Source organism: Gorilla gorilla, chromosome 3, assembly GCF_029281585.2.
Source record: "Gorilla gorilla gorilla isolate KB3781 chromosome 3, NHGRI_mGorGor1-v2.1_pri, whole genome shotgun sequence".
Lineage (NCBI taxonomy): Eukaryota > Metazoa > Chordata > Mammalia > Primates > Hominidae > Gorilla > Gorilla gorilla.
In genome coordinates this window covers 90,188,440-90,208,212 of record NC_073227.2, presented here as the reverse complement: position 1 = coordinate 90,208,212, position 19,773 = coordinate 90,188,440, and the positions used below count along the sequence as shown (strand labels likewise).

General features: G+C 35.4%; 1 protein-coding gene across 2 annotated transcripts; it reads right to left on the bottom strand.

Moving 5' to 3' along the window:
* Positions 1-445: 445 nt before the first annotated feature.
* Positions 446-7,050, bottom strand: STATH (statherin). 2 transcript variants are annotated; one of them, XM_004038767.5, is made up of 6 exons: positions 6,991-7,050; positions 4,528-4,593; positions 3,333-3,353; positions 3,211-3,240; positions 2,038-2,157; positions 446-830 (listed from the first exon to the last, which is right to left on the bottom strand). In XM_004038767.5, exons 2-5 carry the CDS (start codon positions 4,576-4,578, stop codon positions 2,071-2,073), a joined length of 189 nt encoding a protein of 62 aa, XP_004038815.1. In that variant the 5' UTR covers positions 4,579-4,593; positions 6,991-7,050; the 3' UTR covers positions 446-830; positions 2,038-2,070. The 2 variants fall into 2 exon arrangements, with proteins under 2 accessions (XP_004038815.1, XP_063561192.1); XM_063705122.1 differs by lacking the exon at positions 3,211-3,240.
* Between the last annotated feature and the right edge of the window lie 12,723 nt (positions 7,051-19,773).

Here is a 19,773-nt window from a genome sequence, read left to right as displayed (position 1 = left end):
GACATGCTTATACTTCTTTAGCACACTTATCATTGCCTAAGATATGTACTATTTATTTACTTTGTATCTGCATCTCCCAACTACAATGTAAACTCTCCAAAGACAGGACTTTTGTCTCTCTTTGTCTGCAGCATCTAGAAGAGGGCCTGACAGCTGGGGTCTTTCAATAAATATTTCTTGAATAAAAGTCATTGCTGAAAAACTAATGGAGGGCATTAGATGGTTTACATGCAGAGTGCCTACATACTGCTGTAGAGTGACATGGTGGTTATCTTCTGACCTACAGGGACTGAGATAAAAGCCCTGTTGCTAAGCTACAGGGCTTAGCAACTGTGGTGTGGCAAAGGAAACCAAGGGCAAATCAAATCTTGGCATAAATAGCTCTAATAATAAGTGAGTTTGAGTACCATGTTTGTAACATATAAAATATGACAGCCTAAATTATAAATAAGGACCTCTGACATTATGGGCTTCAATCTGTGCTAGCCAAACTGGGAAAGAAGATGATGAAAGAAATCATTATTCCTATAAATAGAAAAGAGAAAAATGAGGAGCATACATGTAAGAATGTGCTTGAAATTTATTGCTTTTAGACAAGAAGTGATTTCTATTATTCAGAAACAGTACTGAAAACAGCTTAACAGTTTAAATTGCAATTATATCATCAAGTGACAATTGAAAAGGCAAGTATCCTGAAACAAAGAGTATACAGTAAATTATAGTGTTTTTCATTTGCATTGCTCTTTGATGATTCTTCAAAAAGTGGTAGTAGTGTGATATGGTATGAAAGATGAGAATATGGATGTAGAAGTCGTATTTGCCAATCAAGCCTGCACAGAAAAAAAAAATAACAGGTTATCTGTAAAATTTTTACCCCTGTAAACACATTTATATTCTGGCCTGGTACAGAGTAGATATTATATACAATTATAGTTTATAAAATGCAGGGCCCAAAATAATATTTGACACGGAGTAGACAATTAAACAATTATTAAATTGGTTCCTGAATAAATAAAAATTATCCTTCAGCATCTACAATTTAAATTGTTTTTCAATCATCATACTATTTTATTCTTCTACTTAAATATAGCCTACACATTTCATTTATATGCATTTCCTCTAAATAATATTTCAATACATCTTTTCTTGATTAAATGTCATCAGCTATTACCTAAAACCTAGGGGATCAAGTTCAGGCTCTTCCCTGTACCATTAATGGCAATAGAGAATTGAATTGGAATATAATCTCCCAAATGCACTGAAAAATAATTGAAATCCTTTGGACTATTTTAACTTTGTAGAACAATCCTCCCTTATCTCCAAGAGTTTGCTCTATTTTGTTTTGAAATATTATTTTTTCATAGAATTTAGAACATTTAATGTTGTGTAGAGATAGGTAAAACTGACTTTCTAAAAAGAAATTGATAACATTTCCATATTTTCTTGTTAGCATTATGTTAATAATTTCTATAGTAATTGCTCAGTAGAGTTACTTAGGGTATAAAATGCAAATTTCTCACAAGTTCCCAGATGGTTCCCAGATGGAAGCTTCTCCAAAGATTGCATTTTGGGAGTGAAAACTTTAAGCAACACCTAGGTACAGATTTAGTGGCAGGGAAGCCCTGCAGTTATAACTACAAACCTTTCTGATCAAGAGATTTTATGTGATATGTCTTTCAAAAGTGTCACCAATTCTAAAAAGCACATTTAAGTGTTATCATAATACACAATTTTTTGACGAGAAAACTGAGGTTCGGGAGCATTAGGAGTAGTTCAAAGTCATGAAACTAGTAGTTGTCAGGGCCAGCATACAAACCCTGGTGTTCCCCACTCTATAACACAGCCTTCTAACCATAGCAGGACAGAGACTTTATCTCAGAAGCATTTATATAAATTAATACATTTCAAGGAGCTATACAGCTGGCTGCTTTCTTATACTGGAACTGCTGTTGGTTTAATGGCTTGTTTTTGTTTTTCTTCTTTTAACTGTCAGCACTGATACAGAAAGTAAAAAAAATGTCACTAAACCCATCTTACCTCAATAATCATGTCCTGCAATTACTGATGATATTAAAAGGTATATTGCTGGTATTGTGGTTGGTATGGTTGTGGGTATAGTGGTTGTTCTGGAACTGGCTGATAAGGGCCATACCCATACTGTATACACACAAGGAGAAAGAAAATTGCAGAAAATTGAGATAATGACAGTGCAAGCGTTTTTATTAGAAGCTTAGATTGTTAAAGTTTTAGGAACTTACATATTACTTATAAGATTTTTTTCCAAACTTTCAATTAGATTTTTCTTTTTGGTTATAAACACATTTTAAAAGCAGGTAAAAATGATTGAGTGTTTACCTTTGTACTGCATGTTCACAGTTTTGTGGTTTTATTTCACACGCAGGAACACCGATTATAGGCTACCACTCCAAAGAGGTTTTAAATTTTCTTCAAAATACTACCTCCCAGCAACCATTTTGCCCACCTTTGAGTATTATGGGAAGGAGACATTTACTAAATTCAGCTCATGTGGTGTTTCTTCAAGTCACTCTTTTAATGAGCTTACTGTCTCTTACGATTCCTACATTCCTTAATACTTCTTCCTTCTGTTAACACAAATAACCATCATCCCTTTTAGAGTATCTTTTTATTTGGTGTTATTTTAATCCATGTATTCACTATATTAGTTAGGGGATCTTTTGCAACCCTATCACATTGACATTATATGTCAACATACTGGGACATCAAGATACATACATTAAGAAAAATGTTAAATAAATGAAATTTTCTATCTCATTTATCATGACCTGTTTAATTTAATGAGTTTATCACCGTCAAAAAAAATCAGAAGGTGCAAACTTACCATATTTTATGTATAATTATCAGCCTTTGTGCTCCATGAGGCATATATTATAATTAACAGAATTAGAATTTCAACTATTTTTTAGGTCAAAGTGATTACTTAGGAGATGATACTTGAGGGCTCAGGGAGTAACTGGTTTCTTCAGGTTGGCACTATGAGTTTCAACTTAAATGTTGTTAGGACACAATACATTTGTTACTGTTACCTGTGTATCATAAATAGAGGAAAACAAAGCACACCTTTGCAACTACTGCACATATTTGAGAAATAAGTATTGGTTCTTCTAGAAGAATAAGTAATCAGAGAACACAATTTATTTGGACTACACAGCATTATCAGAGAATACTTACACCGAATCTTCCAATTCTACGCAAAAATTTCTGTGAAAAATGAAGAAAAGTTTAATAATTCAATACAAATGTAGGGAGGACAAAACTGAAAACAGGTTTTCCAGTGAATGAAAATGACTCACCTCTTCAGATGAATCGGCTCCCTTAGAAAACAGAAAATGAGACAATAGTTAGTATCTTAATGTTATAATTCCAGATTGAGTATAAAAATGAACTCAGCAGCTACAGTTGTGAGTAAATAGGATGTAGGCAAATCATCGATAGACACTAAATTAGTTATTTTTGCTTCATGACATCTTTAAAATGAGTTAAGAGTATGCTTTTCTGTAATTAGTGTGCTATATTCAAATATAAATTTATTTGGATTTATACTTGTTTTGTGTGTAAAAGGGAGTAAATGGTTATCATTGGTGAATGAAAAGTGAAACTGTATTTTTTCATAAGAATATGTTCTCAGCAGCTCAAAGGCTACTTACACATAACTTTTATTTACTGACAGAGACAAACATTATGGTTTTCTCTGTTTTCCTTACATTTTTATTTTTTATTTTTAGACACCTATCCTTTTATAACAAATAATGTGGTATACTGTGATTTTATAATCAAATTAGTTTTTGAAATATCTGTTAGAATTTACCAGGTAAGTTGAAGTATTTTTATTCTTTCATGGCCAATTTCCTACTAATGTCATAGAAAAGGGACAGGAGAAAGAGAAGAAAGTAGAGTAGAAGAAAGAGCTCCAGAGAAGTCAAGTGCTTTACCTAGTGATACACAGTAGTAAATGACAATACAAGCTGGGAACTCATAACATGTCATAGATCTGAAGTTTTGTTCTATAGTTAAAAATAAGCAGCTCTATTTTAGAAAGTGTGTGCTAAATAATTGTGTACTAATTTTAAGTTAGTTTTTGCAAGGAACGACTTGAAAATTTCTACTTTGACATCTTGTAATACTTGAATTCCACTCAAGTGCACCTAGTTCATTCCTGAGATTTCTAACTTCAGATTGTCTAGAGCATTACATGTTTAAAGATACTTTTACAAGCTCTCAGTTCCACATATTTAAGAAGTTCAGTAAAACTTTCTTTTATTTCACACTAAGCTAAATATACTTCAGTGTCTGTAGATGAATAATGACTACTTATTCTAAATCCTTATATAACTTATGTAGGTTAGGACAAAAAAAGTTCATATGGAAACATTTAAACATATAAAGCTGTATTCAAGTAAACACCAATATATGCCAGAACACAAGGAATAGAGAGACTCTTGGGATAGGTACTGAGAACATATTCTTCAAATGTCCTGATATACTTACAATCATGGAAACCATGAGAGCCAAGATGAAGGCAAAGACAAGGAACTTCATAGTTGTCTGGGTTCTCTGAAAACATACGTGGAAATTCAGTATCACATTTTTTCTTGCATTCGCCCGTCAAAAGTTTATTGATTATGCTGTGCTCTAAAGCACTGGGAGACACACTCCAGATAGAAAGACAATTAAAACCCATTGCCTGACATCATGAAACCTGGAGACTTGTTGGAGACACTGATAAGTAAAAGTGAGTGTACTGACATGGAAATGCTAAGGCATTAGAGAAACACACAAATCAACACCTTACACAGACCAAGAGAATAGGGGTATGAAGGTAAGGAAGAAAGTAAAGCTTGAGTTGGATTATGCGGGATGAGTAAAGAGGTGTTGGGTGACTGCAAGAAAATGAAAAAGAGAGAGGATACCATACTGAAAGTGCAAACAGTTCAAAATGTAGGGAAGATAAAACTGGAGCAGTTTATCAGAAGATAAAACTGGAACAGTTCAAAATGTAGGGAAGATAGAACTGGATATTATGGGGCGCCTTAAATAATGACATTAGGGATGATATTTAAGGTACAGTGTAAAGAGATGTTTGGATGTTAGAATGACCAGCAATGGGCAATCGCTTTATAATAACGTTACTGAAAATGAGCCAGATTTCTGTCTTGAGAGTTGCAAAAATGGTGTAACCTTCAGATTAGAACATTAATGATATTGGGTAGAGAACAATCAAACTGATAAGAAGTCACAGAGAAAATATTCATACCTCCTTTGAGAAGTTGAATTGGTGAAGATGACTTAATATTTTAAATAATCTCATTCAACAAAATTAACCTAATCTGGGACTGTGATATGTTATCATAAACAGTATAAGCCAGTTAACCCAGTTCCTTTGTTGTTAAACAAAAAAAGTTAGATTATTTATTTGTAAATTATAAACATCTAAATAAAGACGTTTTCAGTGAAACACATAATTGCCACAAGAGTTACAAATAAATGACATTTTTACCTGTTTATTGAAAACTATAGAGTAATTCATATAAAGGTAATGGTCTTCATTATTCTAATCTCTTTTACCAATAACTTGTGATAAAACATTACAAGAATATTTTTTACCTAATTATAAAAAAATTACTGTTATTAATAACCCCAAATCTCCAAAACATAAAGCAGAACTCATGATTTATGGCATTTGCTTTGTTACTTATTCACTGATTTGCCTCAGTTATTCAAACTGAAATTTCTGGCCGGGTGTGGTGGCTCATGCCTGTAATCACAGCACTTTGGAAAGCCAAGGTGGGCAGATCACCTGTGGTCAGGAGTTCAAGACCAGCCTGACCAACATGGAGAAACCCCGTCTCTACTAAAAATAATAATAATAAAAATTTAGCTGGGCATGATGGTGAGTGCCTATAATCCCAGCTACTTAGGAAGCTGAGGCAGGAGAATCACTTGAGCCCGGGAGGTGGAGGTTGCAGTGAGCCGAGATTGCGCCATTGCACTCCAGCCTGGGCAACAAGAGCGAAACTCCGTCTCAAATTAAAAAAAAAAAAAAAAAAAAAGGAAATTTCTGGTATTAGAGTAAGTGTAAAAATAATATGTACTTTGGGGTTTTTCTATCACCTGATAGATAAACCTACCCATCAGTCATTTTATGATACAAAAAGCATAAAAACTTTAGTGTATTTTATACCTGTAAATTTTATTGAAAGTATGGAATCAAAAAATGCTCATAGAAGAGTAGTTTTGTTTTACTAACCTTGATAAACTGAAAGATGGATATATAGACATAGATATATAAATATATGTGTAATGGTTTTAAAAAAATATTTCCCGAATGAAAAATAATAAAAATATGAAATAGTAAAATCTTTGTTTTCTGCCATATCACAACTGAATGAAAACAACTTAAATAATATAAAACAGTAAGGTAGTAAAGCATGACTGTTATACAACATTTTTTATTATGCAGAATGACATAACTGTTTAAAATGATGGAAAGGTCAATGAAAAGGTAGTGAGAAATGTTTACTTATGGGAAAAAAGTAAATTTTTAAAAGTTAAACTTGTGAAACAATATATACATTTGCAAAAAGAGAACGTATGCTATTTTCTTAAAATATGAACTTCGAATAAAGGTAAAAGTAGTAAGTAGCAGAGTAGATGCCAGTACGTAGACAAGGAAATAAAAAGCTTTTCAGAAGTTCCATCAGGAGAGAAGTTGGAATATGCCTCCATATTCCACATTATTTACTTTGCATGATGATTGCTGATTTCAACGTATAGTTATTGAGATTCTCAACTTACCTTCAGATCCTAAGAAGGTCATCATTTCTCTCAATTGTTTCTTTATGAGAAATTATCATTACATAAATACACATTTTTATAATTAGTTTTCAAAAGATTTTAGGAAGCAACACTCTAGACTAAGATAACATATTCGATTATACATGAACATATTACCTTTTACTCAAGATGAGACTACAGAAGTAGTGAAGTTGAAGTGAAGCTTCAAGAGATGATGTGCTACCCTAGAGGGCCAATGTATTTAAACACTCTGAAGTCCCCCATTTGTTTTTGTTAAATAATGGCAATTATGAGATCACATTATGGAAACTAAAAGTAATGCCCAAAATCTGTCTCTACAAATGATAAAAATAACCGTAACAAAGTGATTTTGCAATAGATAATTGTGAAGACAGAGTAACCAGGAAACAACTGTACCCACTGCAGGTTAATCCCAGTGTTAGTCTAGCCCTGAGTGAGTCAGACGACGGAAAAGCATGCTGGAGGAAACGAGGCATAGAAATGATTGCAGTGATAAAGATGTTTCCACAAGTATGTGTCCAAGGTGGAACAACTCTATGACAAAAATAATACTTACCATATTATCAAGATTTTACATGTTCTCTGATAACTCATGGTAACTGGCATAATAAAATTATAGTCTTCATATACTTCAAGAGTTTTTCTTCAAATCATTATTTATCTCATACTTTTACCATCTTCCATTGACTTTAGAATATTTTAAGTTACAAAGTGAATGTAAACATTTGCCAAATTCAGTAATCTTTTGGGTACTATATGATAAAACATTCTTATATTTATGGTGAAATGACTCTAAGTGCTCACTGATACATATCTCACATATGACTGAATATATGTATTTGGAAATTCAATTTAATTTCCTGGAGTTTTTAAGGCTGCATATTTCTCCATAGCAGCCATGTGTTGACATGATTACACTAAAGTGAAGGAAAAAATGTTTTCATTACATTCCTAGGAAAATTTGTGTAAAAATTACCCTACTCACTGTTGGTTGGATAATTCAATGTACTAAGAAACGAATATCAAAAACTTATGTATAAAGTTGAGGTAAGTTATACAGCCTAGTGCATTGTTCCTCAGAGTGTGCCATATGGGACCATCACAGACAGCATCAGCTGGAGCCTGTGGAAATGTAAATTCTTAGTCCACCTTCGCAAACTTGCTGAGTCAGAATCTTGGGGTTGCCCTAAGAGGTTTGCATTTTAGCAATATCTCCAGGTGATTCTTTGGGTACTGTGAAGTTTGAAACAAGGCTGATCTCAGCGGCTCATGTCTGTAATTCCAGCACTTTGGGAGGCCGAGGCAGGAGGATTGCTTGAGTATAGAAGTTCAAGAACAGCCTAGGCAACACAGTGAGACCCACAAAAAATATCTCCACAAAAAATAAAAAATAAAAAATAAAAAAAAACAACCACATATTTGTCTCTTGAATGCATTAGTTATCCTTAGGCTTTAACCAGTAAAGATAACTTGCGGTTTAATTTTGTATCAGATTTTTTAAGGAAGTATTTATTAGGTAAATTTTTATGCTGTATTGGAACAGCCTTACTGGAAATTATGATTACTCTCTGGGTAATATACAAGAAAATATAAATCATTTCTTAAGGCAAATAAATAATTCAAATCAAATTAGATAGATATTATTCTTATTCTTTTGTCATGAGATTTATAAGCATTATAGATACAAAGTTTCTTCTCATGTGTAAAACAAACACAATCTCTTTACATTCTGAGTGGAAAAAAGTTACATAGGGTTCAGTAACTATTTTATTTTTCCAGAGATGGGGTCTTGCTGCATAGCACAGTCTTGAGTGCATTGGTGAGATCATAGTTCACAGATGCCTGGAACTCCTGGGCTTAAGTGGTCCTACAACCTCAGCCTCATGTTTAGCTGGGACTACAGACATGTGTTATCACTCTTGGTTAATTTAATTTAAATTGTCTTGCTATGTTGCCCATGCTGGTCTTGAACTTTTGACCACAAAAATCCTTCTGCCTTAGCCTCCAAGTAGTGCTGGGATTGCAGTCATGAGCCATTGTGCCTGGCCCATGGTTCAGTAACTACTGAACTATATCTGATTTTAAAAATAAACTGCTTTGATTACTTGGGGAAAGTCAAATGATTTTCTTCTTTTCTTCTTTCTTTTTTCTCCCTCTCTTCTCCTTTCTTACCTCTGGTTTTCTTCACCACTTCATTTATCCAACAATACTAGGTACTGTTCTAGTAGATCTAAGGTCTTCATGTTCTAGTGAACATAAAGCAAACTAATAGCCCAAAGGCACTAACGAACAGCAAACTACATGGTAAGAAATATTGATACATCTTAATATACACACTTTAAAATTACAGTTAAACTTAACTCATCTACATGTTATGTTGGAATACCAACATGTAGGCATTACTCCACCCATCATTTTCTGCTTCCCCAAGTTAGGAAGTGTGGGGATTATGTATGATAGGTCAAACAAGGATAGCAGACTAGAAACAAAGGAGTGACCTTCTCGTGTTAGTTATGCTCCCACCCTCCAGGAAGAGCAGACCAATTTAGAAGACTGATGAACCAGAACATGACTTCATATTTTATAATTAAAGAAAACAGATATCTTATCCTCTATGCCAAACACTATTCTCTTTGAAAATGTCATGACCTTTTGTTACAAAGGAAACATCAACAAAGAACTACTGCTTTATCACAGGTGAGGCAATACAATTTTTGCTTAAGGATACAACCCGTGAATGGGTGTTTGTAGTGATGTTTATGCTGGGCTCTCCTCAATCTTGCTTCTCTACCTTCTTTACTGCCGTCTCCTTCTCCTCTTCCTCTTCATCCTCCTTGTCTTCCTGCTGCTCCAGTTGCTGCTCCTCCTTCTCCTTATTCTGCAATTCTCCTATGATGGAAACATGAAACCATTTATGACCAATATCCATGATATTTATTTATTTAACTAAAAATGTTATATTATGTTCCTGTTTGAATTACTAAAATGACATATATGATTGACAAATGCTGAACAACATATGATAATCTACTAGATAAGATAGAATGTTGTTTATTCTGGAGACATGACATGAGAAGCTTTACTCTTGTTCTTAAGGAGTTTACAGTATAATTTGTGAATCAGACAAGGATAAAGGCTAAGATAGAGAAACCCAGGAAAACATTAGTCTAAAATTGGGAGAAGAAGGTCAACAATGGAGTTGCAGATTGGGCACTTATCATCTTATTGATTGTAATCAAACTATGAGATTATTACAGCTTATACAATCAAGATGTATAGAGTCAGAAGAGAATAGGCTGAGGACAGATATCCTGCTGAGCACTGATGTAATGTGTAAGAGAAAATAGAAAGTCTATGAAAAAAAATCTGTGATGGAAAAGAATAGCAGAACAGGTATTTCTCGGCTGTTTGTATGTTGTGGAAGCCAAGAGGATGAAACATCAGGAAGGAAATGTTAATTACCATGTTGCAGTGACCTTATAGGTTGCTTAGTTTGCTTTATGTCTTTAAACTAAAATTTTCTTATTTATAAAATGTTACAGTAATATGTGAAACTTAAAGAAGAGTATATAAAAATCACATTGTAAATTAAAATGACTCAAATGCAAATATTAGATTCTATCATTATTATAATTTTCATCATCATAATCTTCATGAAAAAGAACATCTTAATTTTTAAAATTCTCCAAGTATAAAGGAGGAAATACAAAACCAGGAACAACAGGAATATATCTCTGGAAAAACATTAGAATCATGTCAATGATCAAGATGTTGCAGAGAGTTACAAATTTGGTCAAGTATAGATTAATTTATAAACAAGTGAAAGTAGAGAACTTAAATGGGTTAGATCAAATGGGCTCAGTTTTTAATTCAGAGTAGATTGTTTTCTGGAACTGACTACAAGGTAAGATGAGTTGGATATTTCAGAAAACTTAATGATACATTTGGACATTTTATTGAAGGGAAAGGGTGAGAGCTATAAAACTAAATACAAGAATATTATTTGCTTAGCAACATTGTATACCACATTTATAAAACATAAAATAAATTCTTTTCTTTGTACATTTGAGTTTTCTTGGTAGAGATGCAGTGTAAGAAGATTTAACAATTAGTAGGATTGAGATTTTAGCAAATATAATTAATCAAAATCAGACTTCACTGGAGTTGTTTGAGTTATTGAAAGTATGTACTAAATCATAAATATTAAGTTGTAGGTTAGGAGAATATGGAAAAAAAGAATGAACAGGTAGAACAAAAGGATGTAAAACTATTAAGGGCCAGCAGGGTTCTGTAATGCCAAAGTAAGGGATCTATGCTTCAACCCTTGCCTCCCTTCCAAAATATAAATCAGATCAAGGCCTGATCCAATGGCATTTATCTCAATCCAAAGGCTATCTTTGACCTATGGCGCTTCAATCATCTCCTCACCTCTTTTCTGTAATATAGTTTATTTTAATCCACATCTTTCCTTCTCTATTCATGCTGTTTTCATTAGAGTTTTCCCAAACGCAATAAATGTATTTCTACCACAGTAGAATGCAGCCCTGCTATTTCTTCTGCTGGATTTTTTTTTCATGCTAACTTATGAACATAAGCACTTCATATGTTTTCTAAAATGCCACTGTGCCAGAGAAGCTTTTCTTGACCATCCTATTTTAAACTGCCTCTTTGCCTTAGTCCTGCCTTCTACATCTTTAGCACACTTATGATTGCTTGAGGTACTATGCATTATTTTTTCACTTGTTGTTTCTATCTCCCAACTATAGTGTAAACTGCCTGAAGGCCAACTTTCATCTCTCTTAGACCTTGCTGCATGTGCAGTATCTAAAGAGGGCCTTGTCAGGCCATCGAGTGTTACTCGATGTATAAATGAAGGAAAGTAATTGCTGACAAACTCATGGAGAACATTGTTGTGTTCTGAATTCTTGCCTAAAGCTATGGAGTGACATGGGGGTTATCTTCTGGTCTGCAGGGACTGAGATAAGAAACGTGAGGACTTTGGAGGCTTAGCATATGTGCTGTGACAAAGGAATCCAGGAGCAAATCAAATGTTAGAGTAAATACGTGCAATAATCTAGCTGCGCTTGAAGTCCATATGTTGGTTAGATATAAGATGACAGACCAAATTAGAAATATGTCACTTCACAGGACCTCTGATACAAGGTGCTTCAGTCAGTGCTACTGAAACTTGAAAAACAAAGTGACGAAAGAAATGTTTTATGTCCGAAATACAAAAGAATAGAAATAAAGAGCACATACATAAAAATGTGCTGATATCCATTACTTTTATGAAAAGAATAGTTTTTTATTACTCGGAACAGCAGTAAAAGCAGTTTAGCAGTTTGACATTAGAACTATCTAATCAAAGGTCAACTAAGAAGGCAAGTATTATGGCCTTTGTTTTATTTCACATTGCCTTTCTGTCAATTTTGCAAAAACTGGTGGTAATGTGATGTGGCATCAGGGATGAAAATACACATGTAGAAACTGGATTTGCCACTGAAATACGTACAGAAAAAGAAAATAACAGATTGTCTGTAAAATGTTTCTTCCTGTAAATACATGTAGGTCCTGGCCTGGTGCAGAGTAGATATTTATAGATAATTTTAGTTAATATAATGCAGCGCCCAAAATAGCATTTGACACACAGGAGACAATTTAATACTCATTAAATGAGTATCTGAATAAACAAAAGTTATTATCCACCATCTGCAATTCTAATGTGCATTTCTTTTGTTTTTCCGTCGTCATCTTTTATTCTCCGACTTACATACAGCTTAAGTATTGCATTCATATTTAACTTCCCGAAATAATTTTGTAATATATCCTTCCTCAATTAAATGTCATTAGCTATTATCTAATGCCTAGGGGATCAAGTTCAGTCTCCTTCCCATATCATTAATGGAAACAGGGAATCCTATTGGAATACAATCTCCCAAATGCTCTGAAAAATAATTGCAATCTTATGAACCATTTCAACATTGAATTTCAGAACAGTCCTCTTTTATCTCCAAAAGTTTGCTTTATTTTGTAGTGAAATATTTCATCTCTCATAGAATTCAGAACAACTAATTTTGTACACAGAAAGATAAAACTCACTTTCTAAAATGGAAATTGATAATATTTTTATATTCCCTTGTTAGTATTATGTTAGTTCCCGTGGCAATTGCTTATCAGAGTTACTTAGGCCATAACATGTAAATTTCTCACGTGTTACAGATGGTGCTTATGCAGCTTTTCCAAAGATTCCTTTTTGGGGCACAAAATTTAAACCACATCCAGGGACAGATTTAGTGGCAGAAAACCCTGCAATCAAAACTATACATTTTTCTGATCAAGAGATTTTATGTCATATATCTTTCAGAAGCGTCACCAATTCTCTAAAGTTCTTAAGTATTATATTAATACATATTTTGTTGATGATAAAACTGAGGTTTAAAAACAACAATAGTTAACAACAGTAGTTGTCAGGGCCATGATAGGGGCTCTTCTCCACAGAGCCCAGACTTTTAACCATAGTGGGACAGAGGCTTTATCTCAGAAGCACTTAAATAAATGAATACATCTCAAGGGGTTTCAGAAGACTACAATTTTTAGACTGGAACTGCTGTTGGTTTTATGGTTTGTGCTTGTTTTTCCTCTTTTAACTGTCAACATTGATATTTCTGGATAGTAAAAACATGTCACTAGACTTAGCTTACCTTTGTAATTATGTGCTGTGTTTACTGAGATGCATTGTAAGCATATGGATAGGAATAAGGATAATACGTTGGGTATGCTGGATACAGCTGATACTACAAATATGTATTATATTGGTGATATCTCCCCTGGATACACACAAAAGAAGATAGAAAATTGCAGGGAATTCAGACAATGACCATGCAAAGGTTTCACAATTGTTGTTCTTAAAAGCTTAGATTGTTAAAGTTGTTAGGATCTTATATATAACGTACATAATCACTTGAACTATTAGTGATATTGTCCCTTTTCTAAAACACAAATGGTTAAAAGAAGATTAAAAAAAAAGATAAAGCATTTACATTTTCACTGTTTGTTAGAGTTTGTGGTTTTATTATACATGTGGGAACACTGATTACAGGCAATCAGTCCAAACCGGGCTGAAGTCTTCCTAAAAATAATACCTTTAGCTACTACTTTGTCCACCCTTGGGTATTACGGGGAGGAGACTCTTACTACATCCAACTTAGGTGGAGATTCTCCATGCCACTACTCCTACATTCTTTAATACTCTCTTCTGTTAACACGAATAGCTACCTTCTTTCTTTGTGCATCTTTGTATTGGGTGCTTGTGATGGTTAATATTAAGTGTCAACTTGAATGAATTGAAGGATGCAAAGTATTGTTTCTGGGTGCATCTGTGAGGATTTTGCCAGAGGAGATTAACATTTGGGTCACTGGACTGGGAGAGGAAGACCCACCCTCCTTGTGAATGGGCACCATCCAATTGGTTGCCTCTTAGCTAGCAAAAGCAGGGGGAAGAAGGTGAAATAATCTGGATGGCTGAGTCTTCCAGCTTTCATCTTTCTCCCATGTTGGATGCTTCCTGTCCTTGAATATCGGACTCCAGGTTCTTCAGCCTTTGGACTGTTGGACTTACTCCAATGGTTTGCCAGGGGCTCTTGGGCCTTTGGTCACAGACTGAAGGCTGCACCATCAGCTTCCCTACTTTCGTGGCTTTTGGACTGAGACAGAGCCACTGCTGGCTTCCTTGCCCCTCAGCTTGCAGATGGTCTATCATAGGACTTCACCTTGTGATTGTGTGAGTCAATTCTCCCTAATAAACTCCCTTTCATATATACACATATCCTATAGTTCTGTCCCTGTGGAGAACCCTAATACAGTGCCATATTTAACAATATATTTATTGTATTAGTAAGGATAATTTTAAAAATCCTATCACATTGATATGACAGTTCAAAATAATATGAGACATCAAGCATACACCCATTAAGAAATATGTTAAAATAAATAAAATTTTCTATCTTACATATGATAGCCAGTTTAATGACTTTATCACCATCCAAAAATGAGAAGGTGGGAACTTACTCTATTAGGTATGTGATTGCCAGCATCTATGCGTGGTAGGTTATATATTATACTTAATAGAATTGAAATTGAACCATTTTTTAGGCCAATGGAATTATTCACCAGGCAATGTTAACCTAAGTTCTCAGAGAATAATTATCTTCCTCAGACTGGTATTACGAATTTCCATCTAAATTCTACAAGACATTTGAGACTTTTGTCAGTGTACTGTAAAGAAATGCAATCAATGTGCAACATTAGCCATACATAATATGCATATATTTCAGAAGTAAGTATTGATTCTTCCAGGAGAATAAAACGTGTTTAGACTCCACAACATCATCAGGAAAATACTTACATAGAATTTTCTTCTTTACCCATGACATTTCTTTGAAAAATTAAGAAACTATTAAAAGTTCAATACATGTTTTATTATCCAGTTTTCCAGTGAATGAAAGTGTCTTACCTCTTTGGATGTATCAGCTCTCTTGAAGAAAAAGAAAGTGAGAGAATAGTTTCTATCTTAATTTTATAATTCAAGATTGAGTATAAAAATACACTTAGCCACAATTATGATTAAACAGAATGGAGACAAAATTGTAGGTAAATGATACATTAAGTTGCTATTTTTAGTTCATAACATCTTTAAAGTGAGTTAACAGTAAGTATTTCTATAGTTAATGTCCTGTGTTTAAATATCAATTCACTTTGATTCATATTTCATTTGTATGTGAAAGGCAGGGAAAATTCATCACCATAGATAAGGGAGTAAAAACTAAAAAGTGAAACTTTGCATTTGTTTTTTATATGAATATGTTTATAGTAGCTCAAAAGCTACTATAAACTATTAGAGACCACCTGTGTGTTTTTCGCTTGTTTATTTTGTTCTCTCACTGTTATGAAGAAATATAGAAATATTTCTTTTATCACAAATTTACAAGTTCTCTAATGAATAACAACGCACATAATAAAATTAAACTCATTATTTCAATGATTTTTCTGTAAATCATCATTTATATTGTTCTTTTACTTTCTTCTATAAATAATTAAATAATTATCTGCAGTGGATCATTATCAGCTGTTTGCAGCTGATTAGATAATTCAACTTACGTAGAAATGAATATCAGAAAATCATTTGTAAAGTTCAAATAAGTTGTAAAACTTACTCCATTGTTCCTCTGAGGGTGCCACATGAGACCATCAGAATCAGCATCAACTGGTGCCTGTTAAAACGCAAATTGTGAATCCCCCTTGCCAAACTTGCTGACTCAGAATCTTGGTGATACACCAGACCTGCATTTTAGCAATATCTCCAGGTGATTCTTTGTGTACTGTAAGTTTGAAAACCCACATAATAGATTTTAAAATACATTATTTGTCCTCAGACTTGATCCCATAAATAGAAATTATGGTTTAATTTTGCAAGCTGGTTTAGGTACTGCTTTTCTTCTTAGGTCAACTTTCTGTTAAGAATAAAAAATACTTATGTTACAAAAACACACAGACCCCAAAGCACTAGATAATATCAAATTAATTTTATTTAAATGAAAAACAACTGATACAAACAGGAGACAGGGAAATACTAGGTAGAAGAGAGTGGTTCCTCTGCAAAGGCCCCACTCTCAAGCCTGGAAACCCATGGCCCTAAATGAGAACAGGCATTCCTGTTTTTATGTCCAAAAGTTGCCTTTTGGCCCACCATGCCCCCCTATCCTGTATCCATATAAACCCCAGACCCCAAGCTCCAGAAGCAGATGAGTAGAGGAGCAGAAGAGCAGAAGAATGGCAGAATGGCATGGCAAAGAAACAGCACCTGAACGCTGAGAGGAATTCGGCTGGGGATGATCAGAGAGGAGAGCAGCTACTGGATGGCCAAACTCTAGGGGAAGATCATCTTCCCACTCCCCATCCCTTTTCCAGCTCCTCACCCATCCCACTGAGAACCACCTCCACCACTCAATAAAACCCCCTTATTCATCTGTGTGCTACCTGATTCTTCTTGGGTGCCAGACAAGGACCAGGGTACCAAGAACGCACTGAGGAGGTTAACACTTAAGCCATCTGCAGATGGCAAAGCTAAAAGAGTGCACTGTAATACACACCCACCTGGGTTTTGGGAGTTATGGGCATCCACCCGTAGATGCTACCATGGGGCTGGAGCCCCAAAGTGCTTGCTCTGGCTGTTGTACCTGCCCATCTGCATGGTTCCCCTTCCGTAAGAGGTTTGAGCAGGTGTGGTGGCTGAACAGACAAGCCACACGCCTGTCACAGGTCTTGCAAGGGGGGTCTGGGAACACTCCCATTTCACAATAATCAACCCAAATTATTTCTGAAATTTCTTTTGGAAGGAAAATAAGAAACAAATTTACTTCACTGACACGTCAAAATACTTCTGACAGTTACTGGAAACCACTCCTACTTAGAAATAAAGGCCTAGGCTGGGCACAGTGGCTCATGCCTGTAATCCCAGCACTTTGGGAGACCAAGGCGGGTGGATCACGAGGTCAGAAGATCAAGACCATCCTGGCTAACACGGTGAAACCCCATGTCTACTAAAAATACAAAAAATTAGCCGGGCGTGGTGGTGGGCACCTGTAGTCCCAGCTGCTTAGGAGGCTGAAGCAGGAGAATGGCATGAACTCGGGAGGTGGAGCTTGCAGTAAGCCGAGATTGCACCACTGCACTCCAGCCTGGGCAACAAAGCGAGACTCTGTCTCAAAAATAATAATAACAATAATAATAATAAAATAAGAAATAGAGGCCTAATTTACCCAATATAGGAATTTATTAAGAATTAAATAAGTTAAAACCTTCATTATCAGAGCTTTTAATGTCCATAGGGGGGCAGGCAGATAAATAAGCAAAAAAAAATCTGGTAGAGCTAAAATTATAGCCTTTCTAAGGTTACAGTTGCTAGCCATATATGGCCCCTGACTCTCAGATTACTCCAAATTGAAGGAGAGTTAAAGTGTGAATACTAATTTCTCCACAGGAAGCCCTTAGACTGTGCCCCAGAACAGTGTTTTGGGTCCCTCCTGGAATATCCCTTTCTAGGGTGCAGGTGCATCCTTCTACTTCTATCTACTCCAGGTGTTTCTTGTGTCAGTGGCCTACCAACAACTGATTTACTACTTCAATATTGAGAAAGTGACCAGGTAAAGGCAATTGCCATCAATTGCTATAAGCTTGGAGACAGAGTTCAGATGTATATTGACAAGGAGTAGGGATAAAATGTAAAGTAAAAAATAAAAACACTACCTGCTGACACTTGTAAACCAAAAATAAAATTCTAAGAGTCCCCCCAACCAACTGAATGGATCCCTCCTTTAGGTCAAGGGCATTCCAAAGTAAACCTGAAAAAGTAATTCTGGCCATAATAGGAAAATGGGTCAGATATGCCCCATTACACTCCTGTCCTTTTGGAATTCAGGCAAAACTGACCAGCATTACCATTAAGAACAGAGATCTTAAGACTGACAAAGCAGTCTGTAACAATAAAATACCAAATTCCAATCTGACTCTAGAATAGCATCACATCAGATATAATAACAGGCCTGAAAGAAATCTGTCAGGTTATAGCTGGAGCTGAGGTCTGACGGGAGTGGTTGGAGGGGTAGTGGGTAGCTGAAAGAACACCTGGGAGAGGGTAGGTAGCTGGGACATGGCCTTATTCTCTCTCTCTGAGAGCCCTGCGCACAGTATCAGCAGTTTTACTCTCTCTCTCCTGTTCCAGCAGCAGCTCTGCAGCTCTGCAGCTTCTGCTGCCTCCATGACTGCAGCTGCACTCTCTGGAGTGCATGCCCCTTCCTTGATCTCTCTTGTCTGCCTCCAAGTTGGCTGGCTGTCTTATGCATGCAGGCACATTAGCAGCAGCAGCACTCTTCACAGCATCAGCAGCTTTACTCTCTCTCTCTCCCCATCTCTGGCAGGACAGTTATACTTCTTAAAGACAATAGTGGCTCAGAGCCAAGTATGAGCTTACACAAACAGGTTACATAATGGGTAGAGTTGTGTGCCTGTGCTCCAAACTTGCTGAGTCATGTTGGACCACCTGTTTGCATTGGCCTATTCCTGACCACAGCACATCCATTTTCCTTAAAAAAAAATCAAAGTATTTTTACTCAAAAATATATTTCTTTGAATATTTTGAAATTCTCCTGTAAAGTTGTCTCTTGTGGGGGAAAATCTACACTCTGCAGAGAATCCCCTTACCTTTTCAGGTCTTTTTTTGATCCAGGAGAGACTGAGAGTCTTTCACCTTTTTTGGTATTATTAGAGACACTTGCCATCTATTCTCTCCAAAGACTGCTACCTGCAGAATGTTGTTTTGACAACCCCTTATCTTAACCCAGACACTCCTATTTGTTCATTCCAGGTATGTAGATAATAACATAACTCTTTCAACCAAATGCCAATCAGAAAATCTTTGAATCCTCTTATGACCTGGAAGCTCCTCTACTTCAAGTTCTCCAGCCTTTCAGGACCAAACCAATGTATACCTTACATGTATTGATCAACGTCTGACTGTAACTTCTGTCCCCCTGAAATGTACAAAATCAAGCTGTAACCCGACCACCTTGGGCACGTATTCTCAGGACCTCTTGGGGCTGTGTCACGGGCCTTGGTCGCTCATATTTGGCTCAATATAAACCTTTTATATATTTTACAGAATTTGACTCTTTTCCTTGACGCACTATAGTTCTGACAGCCACATTCAGCCCCCTAAATGACTTGGATTTGGTGTGTAATAACTTTTGCATTACTTTTTCCTAATTGCAAGTTTGATTTAGCTGAAAATTAGCAGCGTTACACAGTACCACAAAATAATAGGAATAAGCACCAGTCTCTATTAATTAATTCCTTGATTTTGAA